This window comes from Lissotriton helveticus, chromosome 4_1 (genome assembly GCF_964261635.1).
Source record: "Lissotriton helveticus chromosome 4_1, aLisHel1.1, whole genome shotgun sequence".
Classification (NCBI taxonomy): domain Eukaryota; kingdom Metazoa; phylum Chordata; class Amphibia; order Caudata; family Salamandridae; genus Lissotriton; species Lissotriton helveticus.
The window spans coordinates 1206001336-1206025891 of record NC_136063.1 but is presented as its reverse complement, the minus strand read 5'-3'; the positions used below and the strand labels follow the sequence as shown (position 1 = coordinate 1206025891).

General features: G+C 45.1%; 1 protein-coding gene across 1 annotated transcript in view; it reads left to right on the top strand.

The window, feature by feature from the left end:
• The window catches only part of LOC144827473 (uncharacterized), a 42516-nt gene that overhangs the window by 10635 nt on the left and 7325 nt on the right, over positions 1-24556 (top strand). Inside the window, exon 2 of the mRNA XM_078685763.1 lies at positions 9346-9467. Coding sequence (XP_078541889.1) covers positions 9355-9467 — 113 coding nt within the window. The 5' untranslated portion in view covers positions 9346-9354. The remainder of the gene's footprint in view (positions 1-9345; positions 9468-24556) is intronic.

Below are 24556 nucleotides of genomic sequence, written 5' to 3'. Positions count from 1 at the left end.
TGCAGTGAAAGTGAAATAAAGGCTTCCTGCCCTGTGATTGAAAAGGGGAATCCTTGGCTCTATGGCGTCTGCTGCTAGCTGCCGCCTCGATCGAAAACGGGGACACAGACTTACCTTACTAATGATTCCCGTCTCCGGCTCGGCCCTCTAGTGATGAAGGGAGGAACTGCAGCTTGGTTCCATGGGCTTTCCCTGGTGCAGTTTCCTTCGCTGGTCTGGGGCCCGGGGTCAGCTGTAGGGTTGTCCGGTGCACGTTTCTGCTCTTGTGGGGTCTGTAGTAACACCTCGCAGGGTTGAGGCACAGAAGGTTCACCTGCATCCAGGGATTCTGGAGCCTAAAATGGGTTCAAAAGGGCCTCACTACAGGTGCTAACATCTTCCCTTCTTATTGCTTAGCAGTATAAGCTGTAGCACTTAGCAACAGTCTCAGTTATCAGCTAATTCATAGAGGTCTCTTCATCTGAGTCTTGGTCTCTTCCACCTGCAAGGAATAATAAATAAGAAGCAAGACAGTCAGACTTAGCTGTGCAAGTCAATGTAATATTTGCCATCATCATAACAATGCTATGCCCATGAACAAATTTGTTTGCTAGACAGGGCTCTACTTAGACAACACACAGAGAAAAGCTAAATCATACATACATAATATCACTTCAGGGCACATGGGCCATGGTTGGGAGCCAGTGAGACCCTGGTAAAAAGTGAATACATCAATTAGAAATATTAATAACCATGGCCTACAAAATACTTCAACCAACCCACAAGATCAATATAATACCAGAAAATACATATGAAAAAAGGCAAAATTAGCAAAGGTTTTTGTATTCTACAGACCCAAAGAGCCATAATACAATGCTCCCAGCAGAACGCTACTAAAAGTGACATAAAATTGCTAAAAAACAAAGATGTAAGGCACACATACACAAACACACCCACACCCACTAACCCGCACACTCTAGTCTTACAAAATGGTGGACATGCAAATGACTTGGCAAGGCAGAAAAGTTTGAGAACAGGACAAGCGGACTGTTTTTGAGGCATACAGTGGTTTTACAAAATGGTGGACAACCCCATGGCAGGAACGGAGGTGGCTTAGTGGACAGACACAAAGTGGCCACCGATGAGAATCACACTGGCTACCTGCAGTAGAGTCCCTTCCTCTACCCTCCAGGAGCAAAGATACACACTACTGCAGATAAAACATTCCACAAATATATACCTAAAATATACTTGGACCAATCAATGGGCCTACACACTACCAGGAAAGTGGGAACAAGAATGTACACAATCCAAGAAAAAACATAATATCAGCAAAGTAACATGGAAATGTGAAAAGTATGTAAACAATGAACTTTAGGAATGTCCCAAACACAAATATTCTTAGTTAACAATAATCAATGCCAAAGACTTCTAAAAGTTGCAAAAATGCACATTAATTAACCATTTTACACACACACACAAACACACACACACACTAGTGGGGAAACACATGGAGAAGAAGGTGGCCGGAGAACAAGTTACCATGTCTGAATATACGGGTCTCGGCTTCGTTACCCTTCCCACTTCAGCCACCAACTCAGGTCCGGACTGGCCATAGCGGGCACCGGGCAGCCCCCCCGGTGCGCCACATGGGTGGGAGCCGGTTTTGTTACAGGGCCGTTTTTCGCACCAAAATCGGCCGAAAACCGGCTCCGGCAAAGAGCTCGGCAGCACCTCCAACCCCACGAGTGGGGTGGGGGGGGGGGCAGGCCGATCACTTTGCCAGGGACGGTTGTGGTTCCTAGTCCGGCCCTGCACCAACTGGGACATGCAGACAAAAAGTAACCTAAATTTGGCATCAGTTTAAAGTCATCCACAAGCCCCTAACATATCTCTAGAACTACAGTAGTGAAATCCGATTAAGAACAATATTAATGGCACACTGCAGACTAGGTCCCAAACAGTAAAATATCACAGTACAATCACAAATGTGGACAAAAAAAAATAGGAAAGGGAGGAAATACTTAAAACACCAGCCTTCTACTAGGCCAAAATTTCCTTTGCCCTCACACTCATGCCCGGCAATCTCACCTGTGCGTGCCCTGCACCCTATTGTTCAAACACCAGGTCTTTCAGCAACAAAATGTAAACATTCCAAAAAGAGGGAAAGTTTGTTCTGTCTTGACTCCATTAAACATCAAACATTTAGCAAAGTCACACACTGAACGTGGTTGCCCCCAAAAATGCAAAAGTCCCAAGAATGGATGGTGCGGAAGAGATCACAGACAAACAATGAGTGATGTTTTACCTCCAGAAGCCAAATCCAAAATGGCAAAGGGTTCAACAAGGAAAAGGGAGGAGACTTTGGAGGAGAGTTAGTTGATACTCTATCTATAGTAGTCTCATTCTCTGTGGCACTTCATGTGAAAATAAAAGAAGAAATACATAAATATATATATATATATATAAATAAATGAATAATCATATAAAACAATATGAATTTCACAGGGAAGAAAGTTACTAGGATGGTCTGCTCAGGTAAAATTTCCACTCGGAATGTATTTTTGAGTTGTTTTATTGGTGCCCGGATTTTGAACAACAACCATTCACTTTTAGTTGTTTCATGTTTTCCCCATGCTTGCACAATGCAATTGTTACCAAAATGAAATCCTATTTGCATGACGTGGCTTGATGGTGTACATTTGGGCATTATGGATCACGTCTGTAATGTGAAATGCTCTAATTTACACAAGATTACAGTGACACATAGGACATTTCCACCAGGCTTATAGAAATCTCAATTAACCCTCTCCTTTGTCATTCCAACCATGTCCCTTAAAAAACGAAAACATTGTGTGCCAGATTCACAAAGGCGGTACAAAAGGGGGTGGTGATGGACGGAGCATCTGAATCAATCAAACACTCACACCCAGTCAAAAGATCTGGGTTTAATCCATCACTGTTCTTTAGCCCACTCCGCCACCCCAGTTCAGACATTCAATTCAATTCAATTCAATTTATTGCATGATTAATAAAAATCTTTGCAATAACACTTTATAATAAAAAATAAAAATAAAATACAGGAAGAATTTCACAATCATGAGTCTTACAAAAAAAGCAGTTAAAATCGATAAAAGAAAATTCAAAGAATGAACGATAATCTATACAGAAACGCAGGCGTGGGTCTTTATGAGTCTAATTCAGTTGCTGGTCTCTGGGTTTTGGAACGTATTAACTGTTTTCATGAAGCGCACTAGTCTGAGCATACCCTGCCACACTTATGGCGGCCAAAAGCGGTACAAAAGGGGGTGGTGATGGACGGAGCATCTGAATCAATCAAACACTCACACCCAGTCAAAAGATCTGGGTTTAATCCATCACCGTTCTTTAGCCCACTCTGCCACCCCAGTTCAGACATGGCTATATGCAAATCAGTCTGACTCTGTGCCTCATGGGAACAGTCCAGCCCGAACTGCCAAGCCATGTCTTCCCTGGACCGGAAACAATCTTCCGAGGACCGGTTTCTGGCATTCCAGCCGTCTTCAGCCCGGCTTGCTTGAATCCAGTGGCAAAGTGAGCAAGGGACTCACGTCTGAGCATACCCTGCCACACTTATGGTGGCCAAAAGCGGTACAAAAGGGGGTGGTGATGGACGGAGCATCTGAATCAATCAAACACTCACACCCAGTCAAAAGATCTGGGTTTAATCCATCACCGTTCTTTGGCCCACTCTGCCACCCCAGTTCAGACATGGCTATATGCAAATCAGTCTGACCCTGTGCCTCATGGGAACAGTCAAGCCCGAACTGCCAAGCCATGTCTTCCCTGGACCGGAAACAAGCTTCCGAGGACCGGTTTCTGGCATTCCAGCCGTCTTCAGCCCGGCTTGCTTGAATCCAGTGGCAAAGTGAGCAAGGGACTCACGTCTGAGCATACCCTGCCACACTTATGGCAGCCAAAAGCGGTACAAAAGGGGGTGGTGATGGACGGAGCATCTGAATCAATCAAACACTCACACCCAGTCAAAAGATCTGGGTTTAATCCATCACCGTTCTTTAGCCCACTCTGCCACCCCAGTTCAGACATGGCTATATGCAAATCCGTCTGACCCTGTGCCTCATGGGAACAGTCCAGCCCGAACTGCCAAGCCATGTCTTCCCTGGACCGGAAACAAGCTTCCGAGGACCAGTTTCTGGCATTCCAGCCGTCTTCAGCCCGGCTTGCTTGAATCCAGTGGCAAAGTGAGCAAGGGACTCACGTCTGAGCATACCCTGCCACACTTATGGCGGCCAAAAGCGGTACAAAAGGGGGTGGTGATGGACGGAGAATCTGAATAAATCAAACATTCACACCCAGTCAAAAGATCTGGGTTTAATCCATCACCGTTCTTTAGCCCACTCTGCCACCCCAGTTCAGACATGGCTATATGCAAATCAGTCTGACCCTGTGCTTCATGGGAACAGTCCAGCCCGAACTGCCAAGCCATGTCTTCCCTGGACCGGAAACAAGCTTCCGAGGACCGGTTTCTGGCATTCCAGCCGTCTTCTGCCCGGCTTGCTTGAATCCAGCGGCAAAGTGAGCAAGGGACTCACGTCTGAGCATACCCTGCCACACTTATGGCGGCCAAAAGCGGCACAAAAGGGGGTGGTGATGGACGGAGCATCTGAATCAATCAAACACTCACACCCAGTCAAAAGATCTGGGTTTAATCCATCACCATTCTTTAGCCCACTCTGCCACCCCAGTTCAGACATGGCTATATGCAAATCAGTCTGACCCTGTGCCTCATGGGAACAGTCCAGCCCGAACTGCCAAGCCATGTCTTCCCTGGACCGGAAACAAGCTTCCGAGGACTGGTTTCTGGCATTCCAGCAGTCTTCAGCCCGGCTTGCTTGAATCCAGTGGCAAAGTGAGCAAGGGACTCACGTCTGAGCATACCCTGCCACACTTATGGCGGCCAAAAGCGGTACAAAAGGGGGTGGTGATGGACGGAGCATCTGAATCAATCAAACACTCACACCCAGTCAAAAGATCTGGGTTTAATCCATCACCGTTCTTTAGCCCACTCTGCCACCCCAGTTCAGACATGGCTATATGCAAATCAGTCTGACCCTGTGCCTCATGGGAACAGTCCAGCCCGAACTGCCAAGCCATGTCTTCCCTGGACCGGAAACAAGCTTCCGAGGACCGGTTTCTGGCATTCCAGCCGTCTTCAGCCCGGCTTGCTTGAATCCAGTGGCAAAGTGAGCAAGGGACTCACGTCTGAGCATACCCTGCCACACTTATGGCGGCCAAAAGCGGTACAAAAGGGGGTGGTGATGGACGGAGCATCTGAATCAATCAAACACTCACACCCAGTCAAAAGATCTGGGTTTAATACATCACCGTTCTTTAGCCCACTCTGCCACCCCAGTTCAGACATGGCTATATGCAAATCAGTCTGACCCTGTGCCTCATGGGAACAGTCCAGCCCGAACTGCCAAGCCATGTCTTCCCTGGACCGGAAACAAGCTTCCGAGGACCGGTTTCTGGCATTCCAGCCGTCTTCAGCCCGGCTTGCTTGAATCCAGTGGCAAAGTGAGCAAGGGACTCACGTCTGAGCACACCCTGCCACACTTATGGCGGCCAAAAGCGGTACAAAAGGGGGTGGTGATGGACGGAGCATCTGAATCAATCAAACACTCACACCCAGTCAAAAGATCTGGGTTTAATCCATCACCGTTCTTTAGCCCACTCTGCCACCCCAGTTCAGACATGGCTATATGCAAATCAGTCTGACCCTGTGCCTCATGGGAACAGTCCAGCCCGAACTGCCAAGCCATGTCTTCCCTGGACCAGAAACAAGCTTCCGAGGACCGGTTTCTGGCGTTCCAGCCGTCTTCAGTCCGGCTTGCTTGAATCCAGTGGCAAAGTGAGCAAGGGACTCACGTCTGAGCATACCCTGCCACACTTATGGCGGCCAAAAGCGGTACAAAAGGGGGTGGTGATGGACGGAGCATCTGAATCAATCAAACACTCACACCCAGTCAAAAGATCTGGGTTTAATCCATCACCGTTCTTTAGCCCACTCTGCCACCCCAGTTCAGACATGTCTATATGCAAATCAGTCTGACCCTGTGCCTCATGGGAACAGTCCAGCCCGAACTGCCAAGCCATGTCTTCCCTGGACCGGAAACAAGCTTCCGAGGACCGGTTTCTGGCATTCCAGCCGTCTTCAGCCCGGCTTGCTTGAATCCAGTGGCAAAGTGAGCAAGGGACTCACGTCTGAGCATACCCTGCCACTCGTATGGCGGCCAAAAGCGGTACAAAAGGGGGTGGTGATGGACGGAGCATCTGAATCAATCAAACACTCACACCCAGTCAAAAGATCTGGGTTTAATCCATCACCGTTCTTTAGCCCACTCTGCCACCCCAGTTCAGACATGGCTATATGCAAATCAGTCTGACCCTGTGCCTCATGGGAACAGTCCAGCCCGAACTGCCAAGCCATGTCTTCCCTGGACCGGAAACAAGCTTCCGAGGACCGGTTTCTGGCATTCCAGCCATCTTCAGCCCGGCTTGCTTGAGTCCAGTGGCAAAGTGAGCAAGGGACTCACGTCTGAGCATACCCTGCCACACTTATGGCGGCCAAAAGCGGTACAAAAGGGGGTGGTGATGGACGGAGCATCTGAATCAATCAAACACTCACACCCAGTCAAAAGATCTGGGTTTAATCCATAACCGTTCTTTAGCCCACTCTGCCACCCCAGTTCAGACATGGCTATATGCAAATCAGTCTGACCCTGTGCCTCATGGGAACAGTCCAGCCCGAACTGCCAAGCCATGTCTTCCCTGGACCGGAAACAAGCTTCCGAGGACCGGTTTCTGGCATTCCAGCCGTCTTCAGCCCGGCTTGCTTGAATCCAGTGGCAAAGTGAGCAAGGGACTCACGTCTGAGCATACCCTGCCACACTTATGGCGGCCAAAAGCGGTACAAAAGGGGGTGGTGATGGACGGAGCATCTGAATCAATCAAACACTCACACCCAGTCAAAAGATCTGGGTTTAATCCATCACCGTTCTTTAGCCCACTCTGCCACTCCAGTTCAGACATGGCTATATGCAAATCAGTCTGACCCTGTGCCTCATGGGAACAGTCCAGCCCGAACTGCCAAGCCATGTCTTCCCTGGACCGGAAACAAGCTTCCGAGGACCGGTTTCTGGCATTCCAGCCGTCTTCAGCCCGGCTTGCTTGAATCCAGTGGCAAAGTGAGCAAGGGACTCACGTCTGAGCATACCCTGCCACACTTATGGAGGCCAAAAGCGGTACAAAAGGGGGTGGTGATGGACCTCTGCATTGTGCCGAGAGCCCGGCAGTCAGTGCGGGGTGGGGGGGGAGAGGGGGGCTCACTCATGGCGGACCTCTGAATTGCAGTTTCCGAATGCGGAGGACCTGCAGCGAGTGAGGACCCCCAACCACAACTGTCACGAGTGCTGAGGCCACTTGTAAATCTGGCCCTTTATTCTTTTTATGGATCTGGCCTTGGTAATCAGGTTAAAGTAACTTCAACCCTTGATTATCTGCATGATGTGTGTTGCATATCTCAGTCAAGCGTTCATCCTTTGAAAGTTTTTAAAATGATCATAGCAAACTAAATACCAAAGCCCTAGCCGAATTGGCATTTTAGAGGTACCACCTTATAACAAATTCTTCCCAATGCTCAACTGGCTAGTGTTTCTGAAAGATAAAGAATATAGGGGCATATTACCAATCAATAGCGATAATTATCGCTATTGCTTGGTTAGAGACAAAAATTTACTGCTGAGCTGCGGCGATTTTTATCGCAGATAAACCTTGGTATTACCAAGGTTTATCGCAAATGCGATAAAAATCGGCCGCAATGCATGAATATCGCTGAAAAGTCAGCGATATTCATGCATTACCGAGCTAATGCTCTTAGCCATGTTATCCACCTCCCATTGGATAACATGGCTAAGAACTGCTCAGGGCAGGTGTTAGCTTTTGGAGATATTCGCGCTTAGCGCGAATATCTCCAAAAGTTGATAATAGGAGATAGCGATGTTAGCGACTGTTTCCAGTCGCTAACATCTTGGCACGCCCACTTGGCATGTCATTAGTGATAAATATCACTGACATGCAAAGTGGGGCCCAAGATGGTCGCTATCTCCTACTAGCTGTCGCTAACTGGTGTTAGCGACAGCTGGGTAATAGGGAGATAATTTTATCTCCGCTTTCTTGGCTTTTAAAGCCAAAAAAGCTGAGATAAACCCCCTTGATAATATGCCCCATAGATTTTGGTAGGAACCACAGAGAAGTATGGTTCTTGTTCCTTGTGCTACTGAAACAGATATAGAATTAATTTCATTCCTGCTGAGGCCCTTGCCTTACTCATTTGTATAACACCAAGAAAAAAGTTCAAATCATGGGAAATAGATGTTGCGTTTAAGGTACCTACTGTGTGAGTCTGAGCTGCTCAGGTCACAAGTAACAGCGTCAATGAGCTAACTCATGAAGGTAATGATCATACAACAAAGATCTTTTTGAAAAATACAGGCCAGAGCTTCCATTTCCGGTAAAAAAAATATATGCGTTTGATCCACCTGCTGAAGTCACATGTTGATTAACCAGTTTGCATGGCATAAAGCCTGGCATCAACTGTCCTCATTAACCTATACCAAAAGCACTGAAAATACATAGAATTATGTGTGGCTTTTACAGGGCTCAGAAATTGTTAGAGTACCCCTAGAACTACTAAACCGGCCAACTTTGGGGCTTCATGCACAAAGGAGCAGAAGCAAAACCTGAAATTTGCAGAAATACAGGGTTTGCCATCGCAAATCACCTTTTTGCAATGCATAGAGACCACATATGAATTTAAGAAGATTTTCTGTTGGATACATTATGAATCACAAATACGAGGGTCGTGAAAGAGGCAATTCCTCTTATATTTGGGATTTGCAGTCAAATGTATCAATGACATGAAGCAATTGGAGCTGAAAACCATTAATCAGTTACTGACCCAAACTGCACAACCTTTGTTTGTGAATAAGACTAGAACATAAGCTCTTAGTAACTCAGAGTAGTTATAGCCCTTGCTAAACAGTCAATTTTCTTACATCTCTATCCATCCACAGCTGTCACTCTTTAAGTCAATGTGGAATATACTGTGTTATGACAATGAACATCAAATCAAAATTTTGCAGAAACTAAAAATGACAGTACACTGTCATTACGAAAAATTCCAAATGAAATGACACACCCTATCCTGACAATTAGTTTTGGCTTTGAATGTTATTGTTTCAAAATGCATATGAAACTCTGCCTTCACTCTCTCTCTCCCAATATGAGTCTGATATTATTTTACAGATTCCCAAAATGAATTTCAGCCGGACTGTCTTGGAAGCTGGTCTCCTTCTCTGCTTCTGTGCTACAATAGTGACCTGCCTTGACCCAGGAAGATTGCGAAACTCTCTTGCATACATGAGAAAGTATGTTAACAACTATCTTATATCACTTTGAGTTCCCCATTAGCTCTGTGGGGAACTCCCACTGCCAGCATTAACCATTTGGGTTGATATCTTCCTGTGAGTTCATTGAGATTACAAGATAATGCCCCAGGAGTGCGGCATAACCTACAAGATACTGATTTACTGTACCCTTTCAGTTGGGTTTCTCCACAGTCTGGAGACCTTAATACAGATATTTGTAGGTAATCCCTGATTACCGATTCTTAAATACCGAATCATACCGATTCGGTATTTAAGAACTGGCAATTGGGATGTAGGTAATTTTACCGAATACATTACCGAATCGGTAAGTTTCGGTAATTACCGAATCGGTATTTACCGATTCGGTAATTGCCATTGATTCCTATGGGCCTTGAGGCCATAGGAACCAATGGCAATTACCGAATCGGTAAATACCGATTTGGTAATTGGGGGAAACATTGAAGGGTGGCAGGGTGTCACTTTGACACCCTGTTGAACTCCTCAATTGTGCATGAGTGCACATGTTGCAGACATACATGCCCTTAGGGCACGTATGTCTGCAACATGGCACTGTTTAAAAAGCAAAAAAAATGCTTTTTTAAAGGGTTTTCATTATTTACCACCAACTTCTAGTTGGTGGTAAATAATGAATTCTTAAACCCCTGTAGCACTGATTACAGTGCTACCTACATGTCAAAATACAGATTCGGTAATTTTACCGAATCGGTATTTTACCGATTCGGTAAAATTACCGAATCTGTATTTTAACATGCCCCTACATCCCAAACTCCAAATACCGGTCGGTAACAACCGAAATCGGCTGTTACCGACCGGTATTTGCCTTCCTACATGGCCCCTGGTACCAACATTGAGCAAGTGCTAATATCTGATTGGCAAATATTGCCAGTGGTTAGACTAAATATATTCATTCCTCCCGTCACCTTTGTGTGTTTGATGTAACACTCTGTTTGGATGAGGATATGCCAAGATGTGGGTACCATGCTCACTGTGCCACTGAAACTAGATTACACCCAACGGATGAGCCCCCATCAGGGAGAAACCAGTCTTGGTTTACTTGTGTTCCAGTTCAGAGTACACCTGGACTGGCAGTTTGGGTTGGACGCTTTCTATTGGAGCAGGATGAAGACTTATTTGCATATGGCTCTGTCAAAACCAAGGTGGCATGGTGGGCAAAAGAACAATGGGTTGGATTGCTACCTGAGTGATTGCTAGTGGTGAAACTCATTGCAGCATTCATCCCATTACTTTTTGTGTGTTAAATAACTGACGGGCTGAAACAAGCAGGTCATATATGGGCTGGCGGAAAGAATCTTTGGATAGGTGGGGAGGCTGGTGAGTTTCTTGGGAGAGCACTAATTGCCCCCCCCCCCCTTGGTAATAGAGTGGATACGCCAAGACCAGTCTGTCTCATATCTTGTGGCAGCCCCAATTGGCACCTTGGGGTTTTCCAGGTGCAGATCTGCACCCTCTATAACTAGGTCTGTTATTTTCGGATCCAATCATTTTGGTATGGACACACTGGTCATCTTGCAGTTTGCTGAGGCAGTATCCTCGTGGGGAATGCATGTAATTAACGTTTTCCAGGTGCTGGGTGTGTTGTCTGTAAGTGTGAGAATACATTGCATGTCATCAGCGCGGGAAAGGATGTTGGAGCCATGCTGAGTGATGATGTCTGCCAGTGGCATTATGTAAGCATTGATGATGGTTGTGCTAATAAAGGATCATTGAGGGCCTTTGCAGATGAGGTCTTGAGGGTCTAAGGTGAAAGATGACAGGCTGACTGACTGGGTCCTGCTAATCAAGACGGAGCAGAACCAGCAGGGAGCAAGTTCTTGCATTCGAGCAGGCGCTGTGGTGGTAGACCTTGTCAAACATTGTAGAGAGGTCCAGGTAAGAGCTGCCGTGTCTCCTCTGTCTAGGATCATGAGGATGTTGTCTGTGGCAACAATGAGGGAAGTTTTGATCCTGTGGTTGGGTCTGAACCCAGACTGAGTGGAGTCGAAGAATTGCTGTTAGCTAAGGTATTCAGTGAGTGTGTGTTGATGATATTCTCCAATAGCTTGACTGAGTATGGAAGCAGAGAGATTTGTCTGTAGTTGACAAGTGTTGAGGGATCTGCAGAGGGTTTTTCAGCATGAGAATGGCTGTTGCATGTTTCCCATCTTCTGGTAAGGTGGCTGACATGAAGCAGGAGTTCTGGATGGGTGTGACCATGGGGCTGATGGATAGGAGTTCTCTGCAGTATGCATGGTGGGGGAAAGGGTCCAACAAGGCCTCTGAGTGGATGAGCTTCATAATGGAGGGAGATTTGTTTGGGGTGATTGCATGCCATGTACTTAGCGATGGATCTGTGGATGAGATAAGGAGTTGGGTTCCTTAATAGGTCTCTCATAACCTTCTCTCACCAATCCCAAAGGACCTCTTGCAGGGTTGCAAAGAGTAGTTCAGATGGATTGAGGCCCACTCCTTCGCGAGGGGCCTCCCTGTAAGCAAACAACAGGCATTCCAGGTAGGAGAACATCTCATCTCCTTCTAAGTTTCTAATGTAAACCCATATTATGCCTTTCATGGTTTTGTTGAACCTTTCTACAGAACAATATCCATTGGGATGGTGGGGGGTGAAATAATAAGTAACCCGACACTCATACTACATTGCTTTTAAATAGGCAAACATGGAATTTGTGAAATGACTGGCTTCGGGCCCAACTCAGGTCAAGATGCCACGTAGGGCTGTAGGTACTGAAGGAGCAGGAACTGCCCTCAAGGTTTCTGATGTCATGGCCTGCTACCACCAAGCTCAACATATTGTCAGAGGCAATAACGGGGTCTAGGCGTCAATAATATCAATCTCCACCCTCTCAAATGGAGTCCCAACCACAGGCAGTGGGATGAGGGAAGCCTTTGGCTTGTCAGGTGCCTTGCCAATGTCTTGACAGGGGACACAGGAGTGACAAAACTCTTTCACTTTTTCTAACATCTGAGATGACTAGAAGTGATTGACCAGCTTTTAGCAGATGTCCAGCTAAAGGGATGTCGTGGGCCAGAATAAGGAGGAATTCTCTTTACTGTCGGGGGACCAACACTCTAAGGGTTGCCCATGGTGTGGGATCCCTTGCCTGACGGTACAGAATTCCCTCCTTCCAGTAAAACCTTGTGGGCTAGAGTGTCATCACCCCCTCCTATTTGACAACCAGCTGTCTCAGGCCTTCAAGAATGGGACTTTTTCACCAAACCTGGAAACGCTATCTGCATTAACATGGTTAGAAGCGACTAAACCTCTTTCACTTTTTATGGTGTCTGAGGACAGTAGAATTGATTGACCAGCGTTTCCCAGAATATCTAGCTAAAGGGATGTCATGGGGTAGGTTAGGTAGCAATTCACTAAACTGTTGGAGGACCACCACTTCCCTTGTTGCCCATGGTCTGGGCTCTCCTGCCTCATTGTACAGGATTCCCTCCTCCCCGTACTCTTAATGGGTTCCAGTGACATCAACCCCATCCTGTTTGACAGCCAGCTGTCTTAGGCCTTCAAGGATGGGACAAGGCTTTTGCCCCTAGCCGAAGTCCTTACTGGGGCTCATCCAATCCTTGGAGTTCTGCCAGGTCAGGAAAATCACGTAGAGAATCAAACTCCTGCTTGGATCCCAGGCCATCCCCTTGAGGGTTAGGCTCCTTCTGGGTCTGTGGACTTTCGGAAGTGGCCTTGCCAGCCTACCTTCCATTCCACTTAGAACTAGATCCTTGGGACATTTCTCCAGGCTCTAAATTCCCTTGACTTTCTTTTAAGGCCTTTAGTGCTCTAGTGGAGCTACTCACCCACTCAGGGAGGCCCAGCATTGCAGCATGAGAACTTTTCTCCACCTCTGCCAAGGCAAATGTTTCAAGATTGTTGCCCAGCATTCACTCCTCTGGGATGGCCTGGGACACAGATTCTTTCTTAGGGTCATAACCCCTCTCTACTGTAAATGTAAATGTACAGGAATTTATATAGCGCAAATCACCGAGCGGTTTCTAAGCGCTTGCTTAGGGAACCCGTCCTGGTATTCCCCTGTGAGATAACCCCGGTAGGGTATCCGCAAGGTGAAAGCCAGGCATCCCGCCACGAGGGGCCGTTGTGGAGATTAAGCAAGCTATTGCCCAGAGTCGTAGAGTGTGAACCCGTGAATCGAGTAGGCACCGGAGCGAGAATTGTCGAGGATTGTCGAGTCCATGGACATTTTAGGACTCAAGACCCCGCCGAGCCGGGAATTGAACCCTGGTCCCTGGCTGACGTCTGCTTCCAGGTCTGCCTCCTCTAACCAGTGAGCCACACTTCTCCTACTCAAAGTCTTTCACAGCTATGGGAAGTAACAGTGTAACATTGTCAGTGTTGACTATCTGGTGCACTTTATCAGGTAGTTCTGACCTAGGGAAACTAGCTTAATCATTACCAAGTTAATGCTGGCACCTGTATCCTTTAAGGCCTGGACTTCAGTCCCATGTATTCAAGGTCACTGCCTGTACTTTATCATGCTGGCATGTCAGTGGGCCAGGTGTTCAACTTCCTCCTCACCCATGGAGACTAAAGTAGCTTCCTTGTAACCCTTGCAATTCTCAGAGACACTTCCACCTCCATCCCTACATTGAAATGCCTTTGGAATAGTCATGAGTTGGTGACTTCTTGCTGCACGCAGGATCCCTTCTCTTGTGCCCTGGCTGTCGACAGTTATAGTGCACCCCAGCCTTCACATTGTCAAAGCTTGTTCCCAGGTATCCACTTCGCTTTGAATGTGATGTGGCTTTTGGCACTTAGTCATGATTTGGTGATTATTTGGAATTCTCTGACTTTTATTCTTGGCCCCATCTTTCCCTTGAAGAGGGGATCTGTCCTCCTTTCATTTGTTCATCACCTTGGGATTCTTTGAGCACCATAGTGCACCCATTCATTAGCTATCTTCCCCAGCTCTCTAGTAGTAGATAGCTTTGAATCCAACAGATGTTGGTGTAACTTATCTGATGTACAATATGTCTTCCATAACCACCAACATTTAAAGACCCTCATAGGTGTCCACCTGGTTAGCTGTTACCCAGCGTTCCAGTGACTTCACAGAAGCATTACAAAGTTAACCCATGTCTGAGTTGACCCCTTGTGTGTGTTCCTGAAACTTCTGTCTGTACTCCTCTGGGGTTAGACAAAATAGTGCAATGAGTGCCTCCTTTATGTGGGCATATGACTCTGCCACCTCATACTCCAGTATCAGCAGTCTATCTCTCACTACTGTTGGTATCAATTCCCACAATCAGGACCCACAATATTGGTTATCCTCTGTTATCATTAATAGAGATCTTACATAGAATGACAGCCCTATATCTATTAATTCACACTGGGAATCTAGGGGAGAGACTCTGTAGAGGAGACCTTACTACTCCCTGTCTGAATATAAACTCACTAAAAGGACTTCTCAAAATGACAAGAAAACAGGAGGAGGAAGGACAAACCCAGGATGTGGTGTAGTGAAGGTAACATGCATAGAGAATGGCCTGTTCAAAGGGAGGAGACTCTTTTCGGACAAGAACACTTACTCACCCGAAGGTGACATGCTTCATCATAGGGTTCCCTCCGTACACTAGGGCCGCAAGGTCACTTATGTAGGCTGCAACTCTTCTGGTCTTAAAGAGGAGCTGAGGTGTTTTAATTAAGGGTCCAACGGTAGGGGTGGTGATGGGTAGAGTGCAAAGGAGGAAGGTTAAAACTGCATACAGGAGGCCAAATAACTTTTATTCTGAGGACTCCTGGGGCAGGATTAAAAAGAAAAAGGACTAGGGGTTATCAGCAGGTAGGTCAACTGGTTTCTGCCCTTTAGTGACCTCAACAGGGGATCAGGGGCATTCTTCAGGACCAGATGATAAGTCGCTCTGCCTACAAATTCATATATATGAGTGTAAGTAAATATACTGGCCACCAAGTTTCAGGATCTGTACAAATGAGCGATGGCTCAGAAATTGCAAGAGTATGAAAAACATAATCAAGAAAACAAAACACAAAAAGGCCATTAATCATGTGTCGAAGTGTCTTATTCGTTAAAAAGAACAAGAGCTCCAAATCAAAAGATTTGTTTTTTTTGACAGCATGAATTAAAAGGATTAACTAGGAGGTCTTACCTAATGGGAGATGTATAATATCTCTCTCCAGCATTGTAGGTGACCCCAGTGTTTACACAGCTAGAGGAAATCAATGGGACAGGAAGAGCAAACAGAAAAAACACTCATCAATAACCTCAGTAAATCGGGCATGCCGTGATTGTAAAATAAAAAAGGAACATATCTATGGTAAACTGTGCCTGCCAAAGGGCACTATCCCTGTGGGTCGTGCTCTGTCTGTCCGTATGCCATCCCTATGTCACAGATAGACTTGGGCCTGACCACCCCGGGAGTTACGCATTCTAATTAACAGTAACACAAAGGGAGTCATCTATATGCTACGCTGCCCTTGCAATTTGACATATGTGGGTATGAGTACACACAAGGTGAGACAGAGAATAGTGGAACATCAGAGTTTGATACTGTGCAAGAAAAATAACACTGAACTCACTAGACAATATTTAGACACAGGCCACACAGAGGATGACAGCTGTTGGGCAATCATAGACAACTCCAACTATCTCCAGACAATGGAGACTCAAGAATCAGTCCTGTTTCACAGAGAACAAAGATGGAGTTTTAGGCTCCACTGGGATAGACAGGGCTTGAATGACGATATCTTCTAGACAAGTATGGGATGTTAGATATGTACCCCCTTCAATAGGACAATACACCGTCCAGGTGTAGTAATATCAGAGTTTTCCCCTCATCAGCCTCACGTACATCCTAAACACAACATATTTGGATCATCCTCAAGACCATACACAGTCCAGTTAACATCAGGGCAGCTCCCACATGTTCACTATCTGTAAAGGCTAGTCTGACATCCCACATAATTGGAATAAAAATGAGTCCATACCATTTCTTAACCACACCGGTTCTTTACTTTCATACACAACTCCTCGTTTCATGTTTGAACAGTTCAGCCTTCCCGGCCTGTTTCCTTTCTCCATGACATTTATTTCAATGAAGTTTATCTCCTCCCTCCCATCTGATAACGCAGACACCTAGCCTGAGGTATCTATTGTGCATACTCTTGGACCAGGGACCTACACTTCCCATGGTCCTTAGAGACGAGTCCCCATAAGTTACGTCCGGCGTGTCTTTTTCAATTTATGTAGTCCAGACTGTCTTCTTTCTCTCTCACCCAAACTCCAGCATGCCGAAATACACAGACCTCTATGCAGGTAGTTGCATGGTCTTTCCAGACATTGTGTTCTTGCTGTGCTTGGTTGAACGGCCCACAAAGTGCTAGACGCCCTGTCCTCATAGGACCTGTGATGGATCTGGCTGCTTTTTCAGCCAGAATTGCAATTGTGGGACGCACCTTTCCCAAGATTCGTTAGCGTATGCTTCTTCTTTTCAGTATATATTTCCAGTAGGGTCACGCACTTTTTTGCCTTTCTGGCAAGTCCTGGCAACACGCGCTATTTTCAATCAACATGCCATTTCTAAATACACACATGCCTTGCCTGCTGCTTCGTATAGTAACACAAGGTTATTTCTTCCACTCCTTTTATAGAGCACAACCTCATATGTTTCTTGTTTATTTTACAATCACAACATGACAGATTTACTGGGGTTATTGATGAGGGGTTTTTTTTGTTCGCTTTTCCTATCATACTTCTTATGATGGGATTTCCTTTAGACATGCGAGCATTTATTTTGTATATCCTTGATTAATATTCAGTAATTTATTGATTAAAAACAACTTGATCATTGTTAGACCTGGCATTCTTGGTGTAGTTCTCCATTAATATTCTGCCTACAACCCTCCTGTTGGACTTGGCCCTTTCTGGAGGGTGATCCCCATACTTTTTGCCTTTACTCCTCCATTTTTGCTGAACTTATTTTTGTTTGCCTTAGGACTCTGTTCACTTTACCACTGCTAATCACTGCTCAAGTGCTTGTGCTTTCTCCTTAAAACATGTTAGATTGGCTGATCCCAATTGGCATATTTAATTTACTTATAGGTCACGAGTAAAATGGCACCACACTTGCTTTGGGCCGGTAAATTACTACTAGTGGGTCAGCAGCACTGATTGTGCCACCCACTTACTTACCCCTTTAAACTTTTCCCAAGCCTGCGATTGCAGCCTTTATGTCGAGTTTTTTAAACTTCAATTTTTACCTGTCAAAATAAGCCTCTTGACAACCCAAACATTTCTTTTTTATAGATATATGTTACCTCTGGGATAGCACCTGACAGCCCGGAGGGCAGGGTGCACTGCTTTTGAAAAGTAAGACAAATGAGTTTAAGTTTTACATGTCCTATTTGTAACAAACTTCTTAAATTGATTTTTCAGCACTGCCAGGCCTACCTCTCCCGTAGGATAACATTGGAATTACCCTATTACATTTTATAAGTGTAATATCCAACTGGGAATAGGTAACCAGTTCGTGTTTGGTGTCTTTGACATCACAAAATAAAATTCTTACTTATGGTGAAGTCAGATGTTAATTTGCAATTCTGAAAATGCCACTTTTAGAAAGTTGTTATAAACAACAAGGGAACCCAACTGGATTGGTTGGGGACCCTGGGTATTATCTAGTTTTAGACACACTGGTCCCCAACGAGGATAATGGAAGCAAAGAAAGATGAATATAGACTCAGAATCAGCACTATATTTCAAGCTGTCCAGCAAGGCAGGATCAATTTAATATTTAGTGTTTACAAAAAAATAAAGTGGGACACAGTCCTGCATCCAACTTATCATAAAACAAAAAACCTAAAGATAAACAAAGGCTCAGGCAGAATGAATGTTTGTATACCGTACATTAAAATTAAGACAAGCATCAATGTATGGAGACACCGTTACACATGATTACCGACAGGTACAATAGTGTTTACGGTGCACAGAGAGTCAATGACGTTTCGATCACTTTTGATCAATTGTGGGATCATCATCAGTACATTGTATTACGCCTGAGTAAAATTGCCTGTAAAACATTAGGGGAAAAGGAAAAAAGAGAATATATGATCAGTATAGGAGGGGGTAAAAAAGGTGAATTGACAAATACCGTGCTGTGGGTGACAAGGTGAATCCCATTGAAGGAACTCTGTGGAGTGAAAAAGTGAAGATCAGGTGCGGCTACTGGAGCGAATGCAATCCAGCCCGATGTAACTAGATGCAATCAGTGGAGAGAACTTAAAACTAATATTTAACATGATAGGTACTAAGGCTGAGGTAATACCATGGCCATGCCAGGGCCAGTGATAGGATGTGGAATGACGAGGAGATGCGGTCTAATGAGCCTAAAGGAAGATGCAACAAGGCGGTGAATAGAGGCATACCGGGATCCAGGCTTACCCTAACATCAGGCTGAGACTGACAAGTCGATAGAAAGGACCGCAACAGCATATCCTAATGAGATACTCATGTACAGAGGGAGCACAGTGAAGAGCCTGTAGGGAGTTACAGTCCCGTTAATACAGAGGGACCGCATAATGGAAGTAAAATCAGCATAAAAAATGTGAGGGGTGGGAACCTACCAAACATTCAGTGGAGCTTGTCCACTTGATCAGTGAGCACTATTACAAGACCGTGAACGCGTGTCCAGTTAGCGTACCTTAACTGGATGTCTTGATAGACCTAGAACAAGCAAGTATAGTATATGCAGCGAGCAAATTGGAGATGGGAAAATGCTGGGCAAACATGCTGAAAGAGGCTTACCAACAGGAGAAACAAGCGCATAGATGACTGCGTCCACGTTGTGGCATATCGGAGCTGGAAACGAGGAGATGGGTGATCCCACTGTGATTAAAAACCAGAACGGATGGGTCATGTGACTGGTCACATGACAGCTGTGAACTTGTGTGAAATAGTGAAACAAAAGCCGCAACCATCTTGGAATGGAGTAGATTGCAGGGAGATGTGTGCCCCATTTTTTTTTAAACACATTTTATTGGGTTTTACAATTTGCATAGCATACAAACAGCACTTGTTATGTAGACGCAATTCCACAAAATAATTGTGCCCCGTTAGTGGATATAGAAATTAGAGAAGGGAAGCAGGTAAAGTAGATGAGTAAAAATAAGGAAGGAATAGTAGAGCTAAGGATTGGTGGACCTATTAAGTTAAACAGTTGATGATAATATACAATAGAAGTAATTGGCGTGCTTACGCATGCAACAGTTAGTCAGTATTGCAGTCAATGATGCTTAAATTGTGCGATACCGATGTGTGCATAATTCATATTTACATAATAGATATACATATTAGAACATGGTGAAAACAATAAGGGGATACATATCATAGACATAGAGTGCCCTAGGGCAAGCCCAGAGCTTGATTTGAATATAGAGTAATATGCAGATATAGGGGAAGAAGCAATAATGGTAATGCAAAAAAGCGGGGCAGAGTTACAGTGAGTGAAGCTAGTATGACAAACCAGGTCAAATCTGGGTAGGAAGGAGGTGGGAGAGATGAAATCAGGAATAATTGCCAGAAAATATAAAAGAAATGGCACGTATCACATCAAGAATGTCAGAAGGAGTTAGAAGGACTTGGATACAGAAACATATCATCGAAGTTACAGAGGGTTGTCCAGCTGCAGTAGGGTAGTACAATCTCCTAGTCTGTTGAGTCCAGTATGGATGCTCCCGGTCCGGAGGATCCGCTTGAGTTCCTCTTTGTTGAGGAGCTGTCCAATATCTGTACCTCCCGTGGTGGTTTTACCACCCTGATGACAGTCCATCTTATGTCATCCTCGCAATGCAAGGCCTTCGTAAAATGTTCAACAAGGGGGTTTTGCAGTGGAGATGGATACAGTGCTCGCAGATCCGATACGCACTTTTTTGGGTGGTCTGCCTAATGTAGATTTGTCACAGGGACACAGGATAGCGTAAACAACATTACAAGTGTTGCAATTCGAAAATTGTTTAAACTGTGCCTTAATGTTACCAAAACTGAATCCCTTACATTTGATTGTGAAATTACACACAATGCAGTTACCGCATTTTGCATGACCAGTGTGGGGCTCAAGCCCTCAGTGTTCGTTTATTGTTCCAGCAGGTTTGTGGACAGGAAATGCCGCTCGGACCAAGTGATCCTTTACGTTCTTACTTTTTCCGGAACACAAACAGAGGCCGTTCAAGTTTCAGGCTGCCTGCATTAAGGACCCCCCAAAGCTTCAAAATGCTTTTCCCCATAGTGTGGGACACCGCTGAAAAAGTGGTAACACAGACGAGTTGGTTTTGAGTAGGTTTGGGCTTAGGGTAGAGTAGACATTCCCTAGGCCAATACCATGCCCTTTCCAATAAGTTATCTTTTAACCTATGTGGGTAGCCCCGTGCTGTGAGTTTGTTGGACAGAATGTTGCTTCGCATAAGTAATCTTCCTTGAGGGTGCAATATCTCCTGATATGCAAGAATTGCGAGTAGGAGAGTGAGTCTCGTAAGTCGTGCGGGTGGTTGCTTTCATACTTTATTAGGGTATTGTGCTCAGTTGGTTTTCTAAATAGACTTGTAACTAATTCCCCATTTCTGGATTGAATGTTGAGGTCAAGGAAGGGAATCTCACTTCTGCTGTGTGACAGAGTAAAGTTCAGGCCCTGACAGTTGTTGTTAAGCCAGTGTAAAAAATGTATGAGGTGTCTTCTGAGTGATGCCAGATAAGGAAGATATTGTCAATGTGCTGTTTCCACAGGGAAATTCCTGTGTGGAAAGGGTTACATGGATTAAGAATTCTTGTCATTTCTAAATGGTCCATATACAATATGGCCTGGTTGGGAGCAAAACTGCCCCCATTGATGTACCTTTGACTTGTTGGTAGTATTGGTCTTCAAAGAGGAATTTTCTTCTGCGGCAAAGTTCGAGCATTTGTAAAATAAAAATGGTGTAACTGCATGGGGCGGGGGTGGGGTCTGATATTGAGTACGTGTTCGATTACTAGTAGACCCTCTATCTGGGGGATGTTTGTATAAGGTGATTCGACGTCCAATGTACAGAGGATGTCAGAATCTGTGTCAAACGGATGCTGCTCAACCAGATTGATCATTGTTATGCTGTTTCTGATGTAACAGTCCATCAATGGGACAACATCTTTAATGAAAAAGTCCACGTATTGTCCAAGTGAATCTAAAATATAACCATAACCTTTCCTAACTTTTAGAAAGTTGGCATTTAGTGCTATTTAATGCCTGTGGCCTGTACCTGGGTCACATGATTGGGTGTAGCTGACAGTTGACCTTTGTGTATTCCTCCTAGATAGTCATACACAATAGGGAGCAGAGGTGTGCCTGGATGGGCCATCACTGGTAGGATGGAAGGGAGGAGCTGGGCACAGACACACTTGCACTTGAATACACTGTTTTCTGTCTCCACACAAAGGGCGACATATCCCCTGTAGTTAGGCTGGAACCAGTACCAGGAAGGCAGGATGCCTGGGGACTTCAAAGGAAAACATCTAGAAGCTTCTCCACCACTTCAAAGGCACAACTGAGTATAAATATTGGACCTCTGACACCAACTCTTCAGAACACTCCTGGACCTGTGGCTGTACTACTACAAGGACTGTCTCTCTGCTGTATTGCTGCTCTAAAGGAACAGCTTCCCTGCTGTGTAGATCTGCTGCCTGCTGCCCTCTTGCCTGGGGAAGAAGAAATGGCCAAGCAACTTCGTCTTCAACCCAGGACCACAGAGTGGCTCCAAGGGCTAGTTTCCTAGCTTCCTGATATGAGCCTCAGGGAAATAAAAGGCAGCTCCTGGATCCAAATGCAGTGAGTACCTGACCCCCAAGTGGTGCCCCTCAGGTCCTGGACCCTTGGTGTATCTCACCAAGCTTAAATCAAGCTGTTGGGCTAATTGTGACCACGAACAATTCAGTTCGTGCCAAGACCACACTGCTTGCACCTAAATCCAGTGGGAGCACCGCCAGCCTTTTTTTCATACAGCAGCATTGAAATCCCATGGGGGCCATCAAGGGAAAGCTCCATCCCGCCTGTCTGCGACACCTGGCCTACTCTTTTCGCCATGCCGACAACCGCTCAACACACTCTCCTTGCTCTTCGTGGCCCTCTCCAACTCATACAGGATTCTTGACAGGAAACTTGAGAAGGTAAAACTTCCAAAGTTCTATTCTGGGACTGTATCGCGGTTGGCCTGCACTTTTGACTATGACAGGTACAGTGTTACCAGATAGCCGCAATTGGTGCTTTGTGCTTTAAGTGCTATTTTACAGTTTATTCTCTAAAAATTTAGAATTCCAGTTCTACTAATTTGATTTTTGTTGTTTTGTTCTTGGTTTTTTATTCAATTTTGCTCCATTGTTCTACTCTGTTGTGGAATGTTTTTGTATAGTGTTTTCACAGTTTTACAGTTTGAAGTGTTCCACAACTACTTTACAGATTGCCTCCAAGTTCCGCCTGGGTGCTCTCTGCTAAGATATAGGGGTTTGAGCAATGGGTAATCCGGGGTTTGCTTGTGTCTAACCCTGCCAAGGATGACTCGGCGTCTGTGAGTCCAACCATGCCAAGTTGTGCCAACCCAGTCCTGAACCCTTGTGGGCCTGAAGGTGCTCAGCAGCCCATCTGTGGTCCCACAGAACTGCACATCTCCTCTGCTGCATGGCACAACCCTGAGCAAAACCAATGCTTTGCCTCCACTACGCATTGCAGCCTGCATCCATTGGAACTGCCACTGCGCGACGCATCCCTGAAACAGGCCCTCACATCGCAGCCTCTCTTCGATGGCAGCCTCGACAACAAGTCAAGCCACTGCATCGTAAGGCCTACAGTTTCTTTGGAACCATCCTGTGTGCAGAACTTCACATCATAAGGCCCCTCATTGATGGCCTTCTCAATGGCAATGTGGGGCCTCATATCACAGCCACACAACTCAACGCAACACATCTCTGAACCAGATCTCACATCACCTCAGCTGCGCAAATCAAGCTCGACATGGCACACCGCAACTCTTCGCAACCATGATTTAAATCACTCTTGTTCAGTGGCCTCAACTGGATCCCTGTAGCTGACTTGTGCTTCATCACATTTGGCAAGAAATTGTGACTTTGTCCCAGTCTAGCGCGACCAGATCGCCACGGTTGGCGCTTTGTGTTTTTTGCCACAAATTTTATTTAAATTTGGACTTGATTAATTTATTTATATGTACTACATTTTTCTAAATTGGTGTAGGATTTATCTTGTGTTGTGTTTTCCCTTTCCTGTTTGAAGTGCTGCACAATTGTTTTACTCATTGCCTCTAAGATAAGCCTGACTGCCCTGTGCCAAGCTACCGTGGGGTTGATCACTTGTTAATTTAGAGTTTGCTTGTGTGTCACCCTGACAAGAATTGTGGTTCCTACTTGAGTAGCGTTTCACCCCCTCAACTAGTTACCCAAGTTCTTACAACCATACTTCAATTGAACTGATCTAATTGAACGTGGCTGATATTTCAGATGTGGAGCATGCTCCAAATAAAAAAGAATTACAACACATGGCTATAGAGTATAACATTTTAAAAACTGGAAAAATGAACACAGTGAGGAAAGCTAACGCTCTGGTTCTCACGAACCTTGCAAATATTAAAATGGAGAAAGTCAGAATGTGAATGGCGTCAGAAATATGTTTATGATTAATAACAAAAAAAGGTACAAACCTGCAATTTTAGAATAAGGAAACCCAGGTAGCATTTCTTTACCAACCACATTAAATCAACCTCCAGTGACATTGTTGGGTTCTTTTCATTGAATAAACATGTCTTAATATTCAGTAATTTAGTGTTAGGACCTACACATCCCAAAATCAGAATGCCAAAACATCTATAAAAATATATATAGAAACTCATCCAGATAGAACATATATGCCCTCAAAAGCAATTACCAAACTTCTCTTACATTCTACATTAGTCACTATCTTTTACACATATTGGTAACGAGGCCTTGGTAAGGTATATCCTTTAACAACTCAATAAAGAACACAAAGGAGATCTTGGCAAACCTAATCAA